The sequence below is a fragment of the Mytilus galloprovincialis genome, chromosome 14 (assembly GCF_965363235.1).
Source record: "Mytilus galloprovincialis chromosome 14, xbMytGall1.hap1.1, whole genome shotgun sequence".
Lineage (NCBI taxonomy): Eukaryota > Metazoa > Mollusca > Bivalvia > Mytilida > Mytilidae > Mytilus > Mytilus galloprovincialis.
In genome coordinates this window covers 22021451-22040926 of record NC_134851.1, presented here as the reverse complement: position 1 = coordinate 22040926, position 19476 = coordinate 22021451, and the positions used below count along the sequence as shown (strand labels likewise).

Genomic DNA, 19476 nt, shown 5'->3' with positions numbered 1-19476 from the left:
CATGAATTATCATTGATATGGTTATATTTATAAATTTACTATTTACAAATTTTTGAATTTTTTGAAATACTAAGGCTTTTCTACTTCAGGCATAGATTACCTTAGCTGTATTTGGCAACACTTTTAGGAATTTTGGTCCTCAATGTTCTTCAACTTCGTACTTTATTTGGCCTTTTTAACTTTTTTGAAATCGAGCGTCACTAATGAGTCTTTTGTAGACGAAACGCGCGTCTGGCGTGTATACTAAATTTAGTAATGGTATCTATGATGAATTTATTTACTCTTATTACAACACATTATAGCTATTCTAGTAAAATAAATAAATAGATATTAGTAATAAAAAAAAATAATCAAACACAACAAAACAGTAAAGAGATGTGTGCAAGACACACCACACGAAACATGCACTTTAGCAGTGTATATAAAACTCATATTTTTTCATTGGAAACTAAAATCTATAACTAGCTTCATCATGTAAGATTAATTATGTTTAAATATTGCAATCGCTACCGACTTCCTGATTAGGTTTTGGTTCAGGAGATTTATTTGTGGACTCTGGGTGTACTTTAGTTTGCAGTTTGCTAGCAACAACAGCTTGCGTAACAATTTCTTTCAACTTTGGTTCCTTCAAAAATAACTGCCATTTTTCTTTCATTGACTGATGCTTTAAATAAAGGGATCCTTGAATTGCTTTTAATTTTTCTTTATTTTTATCCATCATATCTTTTAGATTCTTATACTGCTTTTCTTCTGTTTGGAGAACAGACCTTTTAATGTCTACGCCTATTTTACTCTTATCTGATAGCACTTCTTGTTTTTCTTTCATTCGTGTTGTAGCAATATCTGCAATTTTTTGCATTATTTCAGTAATATGTTCATCTTCAGTACTACGCAAATCAGTATTTGCTGTGATATGAACGAGCGTAGAAAATCTATGGTAGAGCATACACAAAAACTGTATTAAAAGAAGAATACCAAATACAGCACTGAATAATATTGCTATTGGAACTACTGAAATATCTTTACCACCACATGAAAAATCGGCAGTTAATGAGCTTTTAAATGTATTAACTTGTGTCAATCCAAACATTACTGTCACGAGAATGCCATTCAAAAGATAAACAAACAGGCAAACAGAGTTACGTAATTCAACTAGTTCCCCGGCAAGTCTTTTTTCTCGTTCTTGTATGTGCGGTTCCTTTTTATCAAACGGTTGTAAATACTTCTTTATCAGTTTCCTCCAGAATTTGGACTCATCTTTATTGATCTTCTGCAAACCTTCATCGACACATAAACAATAAACATCTTCAAGATTTGTCCGTTTAGCACTTTTATCAATTTTTGTTTTCTTTTTTTCGTCCATTAAATTGTCATCCTCCGTTTTTCCGAGCCCATCTATGTCTTGATCAACATCAAGGCTTACTTTTACTGTTGTGTCGTCAGATTTTAGATTTTCCTGCGTTTCATTATTTACACTGGAGGTTTTATTGGTAGCTGCACTTTCTGCAAATCAATTTAAAAATGATAGCTTATTAATTGTTAACTTAACTTATTCAGTGATGTCAAAATCAGAAGAAATAGTTGCGACGACAACAAAATATTGAAAGTGTCCACTGTTACAAAAATATGTAAGAGAAAGAGAGAGAGAAAGCTAGGGTATGAGTTTCTGAAAACTGATGAGACAACATTTGAATTTCTGATTCAGATACTGAATGTATGCCACAAATTTTCTTTCAAAGACGTTGTCGAGTACACGATAGGCCTTGCATTATCGAACCACAGTAATACAAACACATCATGAAGAGCCGCTTTGAAAGCTACATAACAATGTTCACCACATGAAAAAAATAAATATGTTGTCGTAACGTCTTGTTCTCATACCACAAATCACTATCAAATAAATAATGTCGTAATATAAAACTTTTAGAGTAGATCAGCAATAACTATTTCCACAAATAAAGATTGTACCGTGCTTTTCCTAAACTATGATGAAAAGTCACTGTGAGTTTTTTCAAGCTAAATTAAGTTTCTCAAAATTACCAATTACTGCAAAGACTATTTAAGAAACAACTTTTTCGAGGATAGAAGGTGATTCCAACTGATAAACTTTTGAAATGAAAGTTGATAAGAAGCGTGTTACAATATGTTCTTAGAAAATTAAATAAATACCATGTGTTTGTTTTTTTATACACAACTTATTAGTACATGAAGTATAACAAGAATGTGTCCAAAGTACACGGATGCCCCACTCGCACTATCCTTTTCCATGTTCCATGGACCGTGAAATTGGGTAATTATCTAATTTGGCATTAAAATTAGAAAGATCATATCATAAGCAACAAGTGTACTAAGTTTCAAGTTGATTGGACTTCAGCTTCATCAAAAACTACCGTGACCAAAAACTTTAACCTGAAACTCCCACTTTCATTTTCTATGTTCAGTGGACCGTGAAATTGGGGTCAAAAGTCTAATTTGGCTTTAAAATTAGAAAGATCATCTCATAAGCAACAAGTGTACTAAGTTTCAAGTTGATTGGACTTCAGCTTCATCAAAAACTACCTTGACCAAAAACTTTAACCTGGACGGACGAACGGAACCACAGACGGACGGACGGACGAACGGAGGCACAGACCAGAAAACATAATGCCCCTCTACTATCGTAGGTGGGGCATAAAAATGAAAATGTCATAATATACTTTGATATATACAATTATAAAAAAAAAATCGAACAAATATGTAAGATTAATTATTTTTCTAAACTCAATATAAGATTTACAATTTCATATTTTCCTCTTTATCAAAATATCTTTATAAAAGTTGTCTTATAACTAAAGTTTCGTTCTGTTCTTGAAGATGTTATCAAAAATAAGAACGATTTTGAGATGCAATTTTACATTTCAAGTTGGTGGTGTATATATAATATTCCTGCGTAAAACAGAAATCAACGTTGTACACCTCAATAACCCTGGTTAAGCGGAACACATTCCTGAGTTATTTAATGGTTTTATACTTTATCCGTTTGATTATAGTCTATGTAGTAATTTTTCTACTTGAACGACAGCAGACAATATCATTTTTGCAATTTTTAATTTTTGTCTATTTGTTTTCATTGTTTGATTCTGTGCATACATACCATTGTTTTGTGTTCCCTCCTCTTTATGTACAATACGTTTCATTTCATTGACCAAGTTAGAATACAAAAATTCATCCTTGGTGTAATCATTCGAAGGACAGAATAAGCAACTGTAAAATATTCATCTTGTCTATTATTTAGACATACTTGGTATACACGTATTATTTAGATAAAAAAAATAATAATGTAAATTTGATGAACTTGTGTTTATTATCGTCGTCTTTCGTTTTTGTTTTCGTTTTTACTTTTATCCTAACATGGCGTTGTATGATTAACTTCGATTCATGAGGTTATTTATAACCCCATTGTATCCCTACGCTTTTATTTAACAGCTGTTATTTGTGATTATTTTGGTGAAAATCTTCCATTACCTGCAGGTGTTGAACTGCAATTTTTCGTATTTTTCTATCATATCCACTACTTAGAAACAGAACTTTTAAAGCAGCCGTTTAATTATAATGATTGTTATGCTATCGTTGACTGTTGTTGAGTACATATATCTATATCACGTTTGGCCAGGGATATCTTACCCTCATCGTTGTTACTATCGCGTTTCCGCTATCTTGAACAGAATGTGACTAATCACATTTTTTGTAATTTCTACGACACGTCGATTTAAACCCTACTCTTTCTAGATTACACTAGTGCACCCTTTGTTTTAATTGATATAATTGTTTGCTTGCTTTCTTTTAATCAAAACGTTGTATTTTGTATCGTTTTGAAATTATATGTATGTGTTCGATTACATAGATAACAGTCCTATTATTTACTATGACAACCTTTTTTCAAACTATACACGCGGTAAAATAAAGTATTAGAGGATTAGTTTAAATTGTCAATGATTTTTATGTCAAAGGACGTTAACGAACTTTACAAATAATTTCTGTAACAGGCCTTGTCAATGACAAAAAAGTTACCAAATTAACATGAATGGATACTATTAAGTCTTTTGACAGGATTTTTTTTGATGCGTATATAATATCTGATCAAATATTGTTCGGTTCGAATTGCTCATTGTATATCATTATATATGTAACCCGGATTCGTTTGGTTGTTCATCAATTTTATTTTTTTTTGAATGGTTTTGTTTGTGGGAAGCTTCGAAACTATGCTCAAATGACCTTTTACAGAGCAAAACACTAGTTTAAAAGTAGTTTCAATACGTTTGCCAACAGACAATAATTTCACAGGCAAAAAGTATTATGAATAAGTATATAACCTGACAAACTTTCCCAGCGAGCAGAAATAACCAGTTTCCTCTTTTTCGGGCTTTGATTTTGGTTTTTCTATTTTTACTGTCTCTGTTTTTGTTTCTCTTGTACCCCATGATGTGACATGAAGATTTCCAAGCGAATATAAAAACATCAACATTGACATTGACGGTATGGCCAAAAAATATAACAGTCCAGGAATAAGGCAAAAGAATTCCTACAACGATATTTAAGATGCATAGATTTATGAACATGGTGACAATTATTGTAAGTTGAATATAGATTACTTTTTTTCAAAATGCGAAAATATCATAATTTTAGAATTAACAAAATTATCGGTGGTAAATCAAAAACCCAAATCCAATAAGGATTTAGCTTATTTCCTTTTTTGGGATACTAGCAATAACTAAACGAAACAAACGAAGATTTCATTCAAAAGATATTACTTCAATGTTCTAATTTTAAAAAAAGCAATATGGTTTATGTTCTTATTTATGCCATGATGTATATTTAGTTAATTTAAATCTGGTATGTACATTGTAAAATGCATTTTGCTGGAAAATGCAAATGATTTAAATACGATAATCACTTCACTACTTATTCATACTGACAACATCATTTTAATATATGACATGCTTTATATAAGGCAGTCCGGGTGTTGAACTAAGTATGTTTTTTTTATGGATTTTGCTCTGTTTCTAGAAGGGTGTGTGTAGTATCTATTCAAATTCATATTCAACTCTATCATCTGTAGTATCTATGAAAATTCATATTCAACTCTATCATCTGTCGTATCTATGAAAATTCATATTCAACTCTATCATCTGTAGTATCTATTAAAATTCATATTCAACTCTATCATCTGTAGTATCTATTAAAATTCATATTCAACTCTATCATCTGTAGTATCTATTTAAATTCATATTCAACTCTATCATCTGTAGTATCTATTAAAATTCATATTCAACTTTATCATCTGTAGTATCTATTAAAATTCATATTCAACTCTTCATTAAATACGGTAATCACTTTCACTACTTATTCATACTGACAATTTACTAATTTTTACAGATTTTCAAAAAGACAGTCAGATTGTTGACACATCCTGTGTATGATCAAATACATGACAAAATAACATTACAAGTTTTAGATATTCAACAATCACTGTCATGCTTGTTGTACAGATTCAGTAATTAAACAATACAGAGTGTCAAAAAGAAGTTCAATAATGAAGACAAACAAGTATTTCAAATTATTACAAATTGTGATGAAACATATTCACAAATGTATTACCTTTGGATGAAGAAGTGCAGATACTACAAAAACTCCGGCAACAAAGATAATAAAAATTGTGGTTGTTGAACACAAACCCTCTAATATGGCGTCTCGCACAACTCCAATCATAACAACAACCATAACGATAACGTATATACATGATAAAACAGCAGCCATTTGCAACTGAAAAATAAAACAAATGATGTACAGATGTTTCTAATCTAATCAGGTATGGAATAAATAAGGAAAAGGTGTGTTTAAAATGAAAATTTTGGCACATTAATATTAATGCAAATTTGCACTTAACTAGAACATATATTTATGTACGGGCTATCTAAGGCCCACCTCCTTGTGAGGAATTTTCTTGCTGAATTAAAAACCCATAGGTTTCCTACAACTGTCATCTGAATTTTGGTCGGGTTGTTATCTCTTTGACATATTCCTCATTTATACTTTCATTCTCAGTTTTAATGTGTATTCAGATAAGCAGCTTCTTTTTCAGCTGTCAGCAGTTCGATAAAGATCTGTTAAGCTATATCAAGTTTCATCATGAAAATATATGTACATATCAATTGTTTCAACAACATACCTGTCGTTGAGATGACGCATACAAACACATCAATATAAACACTACAACAGGAAGTAGATTCAATATCAGTGCCAACCATGGAGGTATTGTTTCAAAACCAACAATTAAGGCACCCAAAATAATCATGAATATAGTCCCTGGTGTTAGAATTGTTGACACGAACAAAAAGACCTGATAGACAATGTACAGAAAAGATATATTCTCGTTGCTCTCTGTAACATTTCTCCAGTCTTGAATTATTTCTAAAATGTTAGCCATAGTTGAAGGAGTCCAGCGTCTTCGTTGGTTGTAGAACTCATTAAAAGATTCTGGAGCAAATGTGTATGAGTCAGATTCTGCACAATATTCAATTTTCCATCCTTTTTGAAGAAGCAGTGTGCACAACCATCGGTCTTCACCTGTCAATGATTTTGTTTTTTTATTTTATAATGTTTCCAATATAACTGACTTACTTTAATTTTAATATTTGTATAGATACATATATATTTCGGTATAAGTCCTGCATTTAATAGATATAGGAACAAACGCATTTGCCATCAACAAAACAGTAATATATCAATTTTGGTACAACATTATTAAAAATCTTGTTTAGGTCAGCAAAACTCTAAAATAATAATCATGCTAATGTTATCATCTCAAACGTTTAATCAAAACATTTAATACAGATCTTCATAAACTCATCAAAGATACTAGCTATTAATTTGTTGTATCATATAATAAACTCATGATAGATACTACATTCATCATTGACGTTCGAAATCATACAATCAGAAGGCCACATTACTTGAAATTCCAAATCATATAAAATCTTGAACAGCTTTAAGACCAGAAAACAAAACAAACAGGATAGCACAAGAAAACAAAGCTGTTCTTGAATAAGATGTATTCCTTAACTTTACTAACTTCAAAACTTTAAAAACAACTTATTTAGTAAGCAAAATATCCTTATTTTCACACCAGTACCGGGCAAACTTGTTACTAGGGTTGTGATACTCTCGGAGACTAACCGTCCACCATTAAATTATTGACCTAGTAACAGTAATTGCCAGATACATTTATTCAAGGGTAACAAAAAGTAAAATCACCAAAATACTAAACTCCGAGGAAAATTCAATCGGAAAGTTCCCAATCACATGGCAAGATCAAATGACAAAACACATCAAATGGACTATCATATTCCTGTCTTGGTACAGGCATTTTCAAATGTAGAAAAATTACGACGAAAATTTACTGCACCAGTTACGTATTTCGACAATAAATGTCTCTGCAGTGGTGCTTGAGACCAAAATTCCTAATTATCCAACACATATTCAGTTTGTTTTAGATTTATGAGTTTGACTGTCCCTTTGGTATCTTTCGTCCCTCTTATATTCAAAAGATGAATATTTTTTTGAATAAAAAAAAATACATATAAAGACAAAGGACCAACGCTCTGATTCCTGCTGTTCGTTTTAAAGTTCCAGTTTTACATGGGATATACCATGTATACATAGCATACAGCTGTACCTGAGGATGGTGCAATTTATAGATATCAGCGTCAATGTTTCACAAGACATTTGTGCCCTTTAAAATTAGAATAAATAAAATTCATTAAATACCTTGATCATATTGTAAGCAATGTCTTGCCTCCTCTGCAATTGTAGTATATGTTTCAAGAACATCATGATTCAATATTGCAGAGCCCCGGAACAAACTGAAACATCCAGGACTACATAAGACACAGCCAATCACGTGTTCAGTTGCTTTTTGTAGCCAATGACTTATAGCATATTCAAACTGTTGATACCATACCATCGGACCTACGATATAATGAATAGTTATATAACGTATGTTTTGGTAACTGATTTGTTTAAGTACAGTTGAAAATGCATATTAAAGGAAAGAACGAGTTAGCAATTAATGTTATCAAAAGGCTTCAAAGTGGATAATCTTGAACAATTATAACCAACCGGGTTTTTTTTCACATTTTCCTTGAGTTATCATGAATTTCTTGGTCTATCCAATATTTAAATCCTACTAGTATATTAAGTAACTTGTTTTCTGTTCTGTAAACACATTTTAATGATGGACCATCAGTTAGCTCCATCGTTGAAGATAGGAGAAATTTAGAAGACAGTTTCTAAGATATTGCAACTGTCTTCATTCACGTTTACGATGTCTACTTATAAAAGGAGGTTTTAAAGGACACATGCAGGCAACCGCGGAGAATTTTTTTATACTTAGTTTTAATTATAACCCTTAAAACTTCTCAATTGATGCAAAATCCATGCCCTACAGTATGGCCTCAGATGCATATCTTGTTGATTGATATAGTTTTTCAGGAGTTGCCTAATCAAATCTTCTTTCTAAAAGAACTTTACCTTACTCAACTCTTTGAAAACAATTTAAGCCAGCTTGAGGTTGGAAAGAGGAAGAATTCCAAAGGTGTGGTCATCTAGCACATATCAGTAAAAAAATTAAAATGTAAATAACCATGAATGCTAACGGACTTTAATTAGAAATACCAGTACTAGTATTCATCTTTGAGTCAATAAATACCCTTGGTCTACACAAGGTTTAGTTTAAACATATTTATTTATAGTGGATTGGGAAACAAGTTTTGCAACTTATATTAATCCCTTCCACTTTGCGGGTAACAACCAAATGTGACAAAAATTGAAATGACATGAATAAAAACATAAACTCTTCTTAAAATTATATGCTAGTACATTATCATTGTTTAAAAGTAAAATAAGTGCTATGTTGATTTCGTTATTTAGATACCAACGTTTAATAAACTGTTTATCACAGAGATATGTCTCGCCTTTTGGTAATTTCGATAATGCAAATGTTGAAAACTTTAACATGTAAAATTTTCGAATATTCAAAGTCAATGAACCATGACTGAAGGTACATGGCTGAACAATCTCAGTGGAAATAAGATGTGCCAATGCTAATACAAAACATACCAAACACCACTGACTTATCATAAGTAGTGCCCTTTAAACAGATCTTAACACAAACTAATTCATGTAAACTAAACAAAATATCAAAGTCAATAAACCATAAATGAGGGGGCGAGGTCAAATAATGTCCATGTTAATGCGATGTGCCAATGCCAGTACAACTGCATACCTCATATCAATGATCTACAACTAGTGGTTCCCCATAAACCCACTTATATCACAAACTAGTAAATGAAAACTAAATAAAAGTATCAATGTCAAAAGACAAAAACGTCATTTATCAACATAATATAAATAGAAAAAAAACATGTAGGTATTTCGCACAATATCGCACGTGATAAACACACATACGATATGATGTATACTGTCATAAAACTATATACAAGAAAGTTCTAAGCATAAAATAAAAATTTGTAAATTAAAGAAACTGACCCTTTCCAATAGGGTGAATTCTGCCACATGCTGCTCCTACTTTTTCATTCTTTTCTAGCCGTCTCATTAAACTAAGAACAGCTTCTGGTTGGAAATCAACATCACCATCAAGAGCTAATAAGAATGTATTTTCAGCTGCTTCCTGGATTCCTTCATTACCATACTCCTTCAGCATTTTCCATTTCAAAATGTACATCATATACATGACCTGGAAGACATTGTATATTATTCCTGAATTATTACTTACAACGGAGTGTACATACATTTTTTCCTATTTTCCAAGTAATAATTGACCCAAAGGACTCGTTCAAGGTGTTTCTTGACATCAGGTGTTTGCAACACTTTCATGAAATTTTTAATTGTTTGAATACTTGCCTAGTAATCAGAACATCCCGCTTGGAATTGCGAGCTTACTGATATGATAGGAGCTAATAGTATTTTCTTAACGCTAAATAATTATGCTACATACAATGGAAAATATCGTCAACTGTGTGATCAAACTTTTCTTATTCATCAAACGTAAATCACAATCGGGTGTAGCTAAGGGAACAAAAGCAATTGTGCTTGAGTTTGATATTCCATATTAGTTTTTTTTATTAGATATGCATCATAGACACCAAACTTTCTAACCTATTTGGAATGGTATCTTTATCTGTCTTAAAAATTTTGTCTTATATGCATATTTATTAATTCATAAGTGTTGGGTTTCTTTAAATGTTGATTTCAAATTATGGTTAAAACTACCAGTATATTTTTCTCTATCATATTTGGCAACAAATCACAATACTAATGACACTAGTCTTACGTGCCTAATTAAAAGGTTGATGTATTGCATCGTTGTAAAAATAACGGATTTTGATGCCATTGTCATACAAGTGAGAGGTTTAGCGCCATAAAACCAGGTTCAATTCACTATTTTAAATATTTGAAAATGCCTGTACCAGTTCAGGAATATGGCAGTTCTTGTCCATTCGTTTGATTTGTTTTGTTGTTTGATTTTGCCGTTTGATTGGGGACTTTCCGTTTTAAATTTTCCTCGGAGTTCAGTTTTTTTGTGATTTTGATTTTTACGCTGTTATATAATTCTTTTATTCGATTTTAACATTGTCTGTATGGTATCATTTTGAGTCATATTTTATTGTTATGAATGGAATTCTGATGTTTAACTGAAAACAGCATGTACTCTAAAGTAGAATAATATAAATAGTGAATGAACGTGTACCTGACTCCATCGTTTTTTATTTCGAATTTTTTCATTGTCTTTCAAATGAACAAATAACTTGTTTCCTCCTGGAAGCATCCATTCAATCCTTCCACCATACGGGGTTTTAAACATAAGGCCTTCTGAGGGTTCCATTTGCTGTTCATAAACGCGACTGTATATAAAAAAAAATCATTTTTAGAAATGAATGAAATTGATTTATTTTACAGTTCTACGTTATGTTTATTGTTTATTATAAACGTCATTTTTAATACAAGTGTTATTTTGTGGCTTCAAATTTGTTTTGTTCGTTCTTATGAAGGGTATATTTAAAAATCAAATTGAGAGATAGCCGAAATTATCATCGTGTAAAATAAGTTATTTAACAATTTTATTGACAAGACAAAAAAAGACAAAAAATCTTATTTCCTCAGGCACAAACGTGTACAAGAGGTCAATTGACAGTGATGTCCGTATTTGAGACAAACATTCATAAGATAGTGAGAAATCACAAAATACATAATGTTATGTTTTCAAACTTCTGTTTGGAGTTTTTTCTTGATTTCCTAATTTGTTTTGTTTCGATCACAACTCCATGTTGAGTTGAATGAGCGAATAATTTTGGTGTCTGTAAAGTTGAGTATCCTATAGTACATGTAAATTCAAGAAAGAACAGATTAACAGCACATAACAATTGAAAACTATTGGTTAAATGGTAATATCATTGAGCGATTTTTTCGATGAAGACACAATTTTTATCCTTTTTTATTCTAAAACGGCATAATGAGATATCGAATGAAATAGCATAGTACGAATTCATGGCTACTAAAGGTTATCAATATGTTCCAATAACATTTTCAATATTGACATTTTTTCACTGGCGTTATGTCCCCCTTAAGCGTGTCTCCTGCACTGTGAATTTATCATGAATCAAATGGCCTTGATTTCAGGATTTGACGAAATTATGAAATGAAATTTTGCCTTTTTCGACCAATAAACAATGCAAGGTTAAGCTTTCTTTAAAGGTATTTTAATGTAATTTTAAACTGATTTTAAAAACAAAAAAAGAAAAAGATGTTTCATGACTATAACACAATGTTATTGAACTGTCATAAGTTTTTCACCTACCTGCAAGCTTCACTCAATACACGTATAAATGTTTTAACATATATATTAATTTCTTTCTTGTTGTCCTTCTCAGGTTGAAAAGCATCATCAAAAAATACATGAGCTGTAAATTGAAAAGTAGATATCAACTTTTTACAAAATTTGCTGGAAGGTGTTTTTAATGGGGTTTTTTTTAATTGTCTTTTCAATATATACTGGTTTTGTAACATAATGTTATCTTTGGCAGAGTTGAGTTTTGTTTAAAAAATAATATACACATTTTATTAATGTAGTGTCAGTCTATGGAAGAAGCGATTCGATAAAACTTTTCTTATATCAACGAGCGATATTGTCTTATATCAACGAGTTGCATTGTGGTAAATTTCAGACGAATGTTAGCATTTGTACGAAGAAAGGCAGATTTCTCGGTATCAAGTAATGACTCTTTTCTTAAAACAGGGTGACATTTAACATGACATACGTCTGGTGTATAATTTTCATGAGTTATTTTATGTAATAACAAGCAAGGTGTATTTAAACGAGAAAATTGAATTATTGAATAAATGAAACATAAATGCACGATTTATCATTTGTAGGTGTACACATTCTATAAATATCATGTAGCAAATTCAGTGGAATGCAATTGAGATGAATTCAATTGTTTGCTACGCCAAAATCACCTATAAGTCAACGATACTGCTATATTTTAAAATATCAATGCGATATTTGTCTTATATCATAGCGATGATTTTTTAATATCAAAAATTTATGAATGCGATACTTTTCTAATATAACTGCTGTAGTTTTCTAATATAGAATTAATACGATGACACGTCACAATGCATGTCAAGAAAACTGCAAACATAATTCACAAACTTAGATCATGACCAGTTCAATGTTTTAGGATCAACATCACTAAAATTTCGTAACTGTAACACAATTAACGCTCACATGAACTTATCATTCCGAAAATGTTGCTTGACCCTATTGATAGTTGAAAGTGTTAACAACCTGTTCAGTCTATTGTTTTCAATCACATGGTTTAACCAACTAACTAACTAGTAACCGATCGTATAAATACGCGAACTTTTCTTAGTGCAAAAATAACAATACGTATCGCTTGTTATAAATTCATTTCTTCAATGAGTACTAAAAAAAAATGTTTAGAACACAAATAAATAAGATGTAAATGTCTTTTGACGTTAGAAATGTGTATATTCGTTCATTCGTTCATTGTGTATTAATTTACGTTTTTTGATCGAGTTAAGTCTGCCAATTGATATTTTATCGTGTGTTTTTCTATGTTGTGATGTTATGCTATTGTTTCAGAAAAAAGGAGAAGGTTTGGATCCATTAAAACGTTTAATCCCGCTGCAAATGTTTGCACCTGTCCAAAGTCAGGAATCTGATGTACAGTAGTTGTCGTTTGTTTATATACGTGTTTCTCGTTTTTCGTTTTTTTATATAGATTAGACCGTTGGTTTTCCCGTTTGAATGGTTTTAATCTAGTAATTTTGGGGCCCTTTATAGCTTGTTGTTCGGTGTGAGCCAAGGCTCCGTGTTGAAGGCCGTACATTGACCTATAATCATGGTTTACTTTTTTTTTTAATTGTTATTTGGATGGAGAGTTGTCTCATTGGCACTCACACCACATCTTCCTATATCTATATATCTTTTCTGTATTCATAAATTTAGATTGTTCAGTTGGAGGACTGGACAGCAGTTATTTATAAGGGGAAATTTTAAAGATTTATAGATATAAGAAGATGGTGCATGAGTTCGAATGAGACAACTTTCCATCAAAGTAATAATTTGTTTAAAGTAAACCATTATAGATCAAAGTAGGTCCTTAAACACAGAGCCTTGGCTCACAGCGAACACCACGCTATATAGGAACAAGAACATTGTTAGTGTTAAACCATTCAAACAGGAAAACCAACGGTCTAATTTTTAAAAAAAGAAGGAGATTCAAAAGTACAGGTCAATCATTTTGATACTTAGCTATTTGATTATGGCATTGTTTATTAAACTCTTATTTGATTAGATTTGCTTCCAAAACCAATTGAGAAATTTGTAAGATGTTACCAAAAACAATTTGAATTTAAGCAATGGTCTTAAAACTGCTTATTTACATACAATACTACTAAGAAGTAAAATTAAAAAAAATACTGAACTCCGATGAAAATTCAAATCAGAAAGTCCCTTATTCATGTTATCAAATGGTATAATCAAATGATAAAACACACCAAACGAATGGATAACAACTGTCATATTTCTGACTCGGTACTGGCATTTTCAAATTTTGAAAATGGTGGATTGAACCTGGTTTTATAGCACTTCACCTCTCACGTGTATGACAGTCTCATAAAATTCTGTCATATTTACAACGATGCGTGAACAAAACAGACATAATAGGTAAAATTGTCAAAATATGGGTACAACAGTCTAATATCAATACTAATCGGTACTAATATTGATATAACAAAAACACCGCTATGATATTTTAAAAGTATCGCATTGATATTTTAAAAGTATCGCATTGTTTATTTATGTATATAAGAAAAACACAGCACTTCAAATTTTACATTGACATAAACGTAAGCTTCTAACTAACTTCTGCATGTATATTTAGACTCAATTGTTGTTTATATTTGAACAATAAGTTTTAAAATTAGTATTTTCTTAATTTTTCGTTTCCGAAAACAACATTTTCCGCATGGAATGTCTGCATATTTACAATTGATATTAGACAATATCGCTATGTGATATAAGAAAAGTTTTTATCGATAGGCTTCTTCCATAGACTGAGTGCTTCTCCATTGCTGTCCTAGTACATAGACATTCTATATGAATGCCTTACACTGTGGCTCTGACTTTAAAACAGTAGTACAACCATAAGGAGTCTACAGTACAGTTGTTCCAACAGAGTTTGTGCCCATCGACCGTTAACAGCTCTAAAACATATTTCCCATTTAACACCTCCGATCAGTCGCAATGTTGGTTTGCATAATATATATTAACGGTTTCCAGTTCACACACTTGTTGAAAGGTTGTATTTGTTGAGGTTTAGGACTTTGTGTCAGATTTTCGAACTCCTTATTTTTCCCTACGATACATGGTAAAATAGTTTTCCATATAACAACCGTCTTTCTTTCATAAACAAAAACAACTGGAATAGCTCATCATTTACTATCATTTAAGTAGATTCTAGATTTACTTTAATTTCGATCTTAAACCTCAATAATACCAATGCAAATATAAGGTAAAAGTCCGACTCAGCCTTTTCCTACCATGTTAAAAAAAAATCAAATATCTCAAAAGGAGCTCCATAACCTATTAATAATTTCTGTTTATTTTGTTCCTTAAAGTCCAAAACTTCAAATTAAAATAAAATTATGCATATGTTTCATATAACTAAATGGCTGGTTTTTATAATAAAACTTATGTACATCTACTTTTTTCTCAAACAATTTCTATAATTTGTCCAAGTTTAGAAGCAGTTTACTTTTTTTTTAATTGCTTGCTTCCAGTAAACAATTAGCCGACATGTTTTCTGTTTGCAGCGTTACCTTTCTTGTAAAAATCCGATGATCGCAATACGCAAGTGTGAATGGGAAACCTAAGGTAAACATCGCTCCGTCATCAAGAACCCCTATATTTCATTGTACCTGTTATACACGTGATTACATGAATATCTATGCTTCTTTGTGGATTGTTTACAAACGGGGTACAATCGTTAAACTTTGGCTTCAAAACACGACCATTAATTAGCTGCCATATTTTTACAACAACACACACCGATTGAAATATTTTTTACGCTTATTCAAAATTTATGCGAAACAAATGATAAAATTATGCACAGCAGACTAAGGTAATGATATATGTATGCATTGGTTCAAGATTTGGATTAGCATTATTTTTCACTGGTCACTCGTTTTATATGACTTTAACTAATGATCTTCTGACTATTAGTATCAATGTTAAAAAAATTATTTCAGCCGAGTACACCCTTAATAATACACAGAAGCGTCCATATTCTAAATATCCTACATGCCTTTAGAACAATACACATAAAACTAGAATTTTATACAAAATTAACAAAGTAAAAACAATTAGAAATTGGAAAAGGTTATAAAAAATTTCTAATTTCTCTCAATACTCAATTACAAAATTTGATCCCCTTAGGTAAAATAAAAGTTACCTTCTAGATCAAATGTTTCGACGTCTTCCGTAATTTCTTCCTTCAGAAATTTGTTAATACACTGCTTTCGGTCTAACCTTATGAAAAAAACAAAATTTTAAAATGTGAAATGAAAATATGAAACACATTTAATTGTTGTTAACCATAAAGATTAATATTCATCCATTGACGTGAGTCATTTCTAATAAAACAGCTATTTTAAAAGGTATACCGTTAAGCTATTCAAAGTACCCATATCACAACGTTTGGTAAGTTTAAAAGAAGAATCAATGGGCACCGTTATGAACACGTTTGAATAACGAGTAAAAAGCCAGTTCTTTATATAAAAAAAGAAGATGTGGTATGATTGCCAATGAGACAACTCTCCACAAGAGACCAAAATGACACAGAAATTAACAACTATAGGTCATCGTACATTCTTCAACAATGAACAAAGCCCATACCGCATAGTAAGCTATAAAAGGCCCCGAAATGACAATGTAAAACAATTCAAACGAGAATTAGAATATAGTCTTGAAGGAATAGATGATGTATCCGTTATGCAGCAAACGTTAAATGAGACGGAACTAGGATAACCATTCAAATCTGAATAAATTGTGAAGATTTTAATGCGGTAATTCTTTTTGAAGCAATCACATAGCTTATTGAAATTTTGTAATCTGAAAGGTTGGAATACATTCTCAATTCAATATATCGTAAATTATTAAAAAAAAATCTCAAATTATCGTTGGGTACCATATTACAAATTTACTTAAAATTAATCACGGATAAAATAATATGTATTACATGATATTATTTAAGAGAAACAGGTGAACCATCATATCAAATATAATTGCTTCCGGTCGGTGTACCTTGATATGTTTCCTTTCCAGTTTTTTCGAACATAAACAAAAAAGAAGGAAAAATTATGACTATATATGAAAGAGGTGTTGAGTTTTTTGTTTCGGTTTATACTTTAATGCATTTATTATGAAATGTAACATTGTTACTGATAAAATGCGTGTACTATATAATAATGATGAAAGAAATCAGTTACATATTTAGTCAATTGAAATTATAGCTTTTATGTTTTACTGATGAATTAATAGGCGTGTCTTGGAAAATTCGTATGCTTATAAAATAATGTTGTTACATGCTTTTATTGAAATTCGTATGCGCTTTTTGAACAATTACATATGGAAATCCAATGTTATTCAAAACGATTGCTTTGAGTCGATTTAAACATTACCTTAAAATGGAGGTTAATAGCTGTTTCATCTCAATTCCTGTTTCGTGCCACATGGTAGCACAGCAGGCATATAACTTTTTTCTCTTATTTTGCTTTACGTTTGGTTTCGTCTGCTATGAATGAATTAAAATTGTTGAACATCAGTTAAAGTATTCAATGGCAAAAACACTTTAAATAGATGAACATTTTCCTCGTTTGATTGTTAATTTAAGTATTTTTTAAATGATTAGTTAACAATTATTTGGTTTATTTACCACTTTCATATGAAAATAAGGAGATGCGGTGTTATTGCCAACAAGCAATACGAAAGCTCAAATTAGGTGGGTAATACCTTTTTTGTTCGTCGTCAAATTACTACTAGTATATGCTAAGATGTTGATTATTACAGTATCTTTGAGAGAAATTTGAGAATGTTGTCACACATATTCCCAATTACTTCGTTGATGTTTACACTGAGAATGGCGTGTGCGATCTTAGTTTATAGCGATAATTTTCTATTTCTAGCGGGTAGCGTGTAATAAAAAATTATCATTAAAATAAATCAAAAAGACCATTACACGAAATATCTCGATAAGACATGCAGTTCCTTTAACTCAATCAACATGATTAAACAAATTCAAATTTGTAACGTATCTATACTATTAAACGAGAAGACCTCATTTTGTGTGTCGCTTCTCTTCCTCCCCCAACAAATTGATCATCATGCCTCTGTGTTCTATAGGTACCATGCATAGTCGCATTTGTCATCCGTTCTTATGACTATTCAGTTTGGTTTATTTTGGGAGAAAAACGAAATAAAAGGCGTCCGGATATTCATTCCGTCATCAGACCGACTTTTGTCAGACATGACTACCAGTTTTAACATTGAGAACCAATCGTATGAAAAATAAATAAGCCAATCAGAGTGTTGTCCATATCGTGGTTTTTAGATAGTAAGAACCACTACTATTATACCTCGGTTTTAACTTACACATAATTTTCATAAGTACTCGAACGGGAGCAGGACAATTATGTTTGCGTTCATCTGCATGTACTGTATACTAAATTAAAATACAACTATAATATATATAGACACTCTATATAATATAGCAGTTATCGCCATGGAGAAAAAACTTAGAAATAATAGTTAATAAAAAATTGAATACACTTTAATATTTATAATATGGATACGTATGTTCATAGCAGAGACATAGAATGTATTATATGTCTCTGTTCATAGTATACAGAAACGCGAAAATAATGAAATATAACAGACAACAAAATGATAACGGACTTTGAAAAAGAGAGAGAGGGCTTACAAATATTGTCCGGTCTCCATGTACCTATATAACTTTTGATATCATTTCTTAAATTCTCCAGACATAAAGTCTTTTACAAAAGTCCTTCTTAAAAGAGATAACATACTTTCAACCAAGCTTAAAATGCCCGCGATCTCGCTTTTAAGTCAAACAGAACTTCCGGTTTTAGACTTGCACATAAATTTCATAAGAGTACTCGGGGAAAGCACAATAATTATCGGGTTGATAGAGATTCTCTCTATAATATAGCAGTGTGCGCCTATGAGAAGAAACTTGAAATTGATAGTTAATAGCAAATACACTTTATTTATAGGATATGTATGTTCATAGTATACAGAAACGCGAAACAAATAGAATTTAACAGAAAAAAAAAACAGATAACAGACGTTGGAAACAAGGGAGATTACTGAGACTGTTTCCAAGTACCTATGAACTTTGATACCTTTTCTGAAATTCTCCAGACATGGACACTTGTACTGAAATTCTCCAGACACAAAATCTTTCACAAAAATTCTACAACAGTATACATACTTTCAACCAAGCTCTAAACTCCCGCGATTTCGCGGGTGTGTTCTAGTAATCCTAAATAAAGAAGATTACAAGACATTTTGTTTCATATTTTTTTTCAAAACTGATCCATCTTATACTGGTTAGTCTGTCAATAACTCTCTACTATAGCAATAGGTAAGTTTAATGATGACATACCTTATTACAGTGAACAATGTTGTATTCGTCATCATTTCTTCTCCGATTTAGTAACAAAGATAACTCAGGAAACAGTCCACAGTAAAACGGAGAAATAAATATCCTTACAAATGAAAACAATATAGCTTTTATTTGCTAAAAATCACTAAAA

General features: G+C 31.1%; 1 protein-coding gene across 2 annotated transcripts in view; it reads right to left on the bottom strand.

The window, feature by feature from the left end:
• Positions 1–256: 256 nt before the first annotated feature.
• The window catches only part of LOC143058068 (chitin synthase chs-2-like), a 31555-nt gene continuing 12335 nt past the window's right edge, over positions 257–19476 (bottom strand). Inside the window, exons 5-16 of one of the 2 annotated variants that reach the window (XM_076231529.1) lie at positions 19326–19428; positions 17323–17435; positions 16095–16171; positions 11915–12017; positions 10808–10961; positions 9586–9793; positions 7807–8007; positions 6209–6606; positions 5638–5802; positions 4353–4561; positions 3134–3243; positions 257–1503 (exon numbers count right to left, since the gene is read on the bottom strand). In XM_076231529.1, coding sequence (XP_076087644.1) covers positions 491–1503; positions 3134–3243; positions 4353–4561; positions 5638–5802; positions 6209–6606; positions 7807–8007; positions 9586–9793; positions 10808–10961; positions 11915–12017; positions 16095–16171; positions 17323–17435; positions 19326–19428 — 2854 coding nt within the window. In that variant the 3' untranslated portion in view covers positions 257–490. The remainder of the gene's footprint in view (positions 1504–3133; positions 3244–4352; positions 4562–5637; positions 5803–6208; positions 6607–7806; positions 8008–9585; positions 9794–10807; positions 10962–11914; positions 12018–16094; positions 16172–17322; positions 17436–19325; positions 19429–19476) is intronic. The other variant, XM_076231530.1, reaches the window with a different exon arrangement.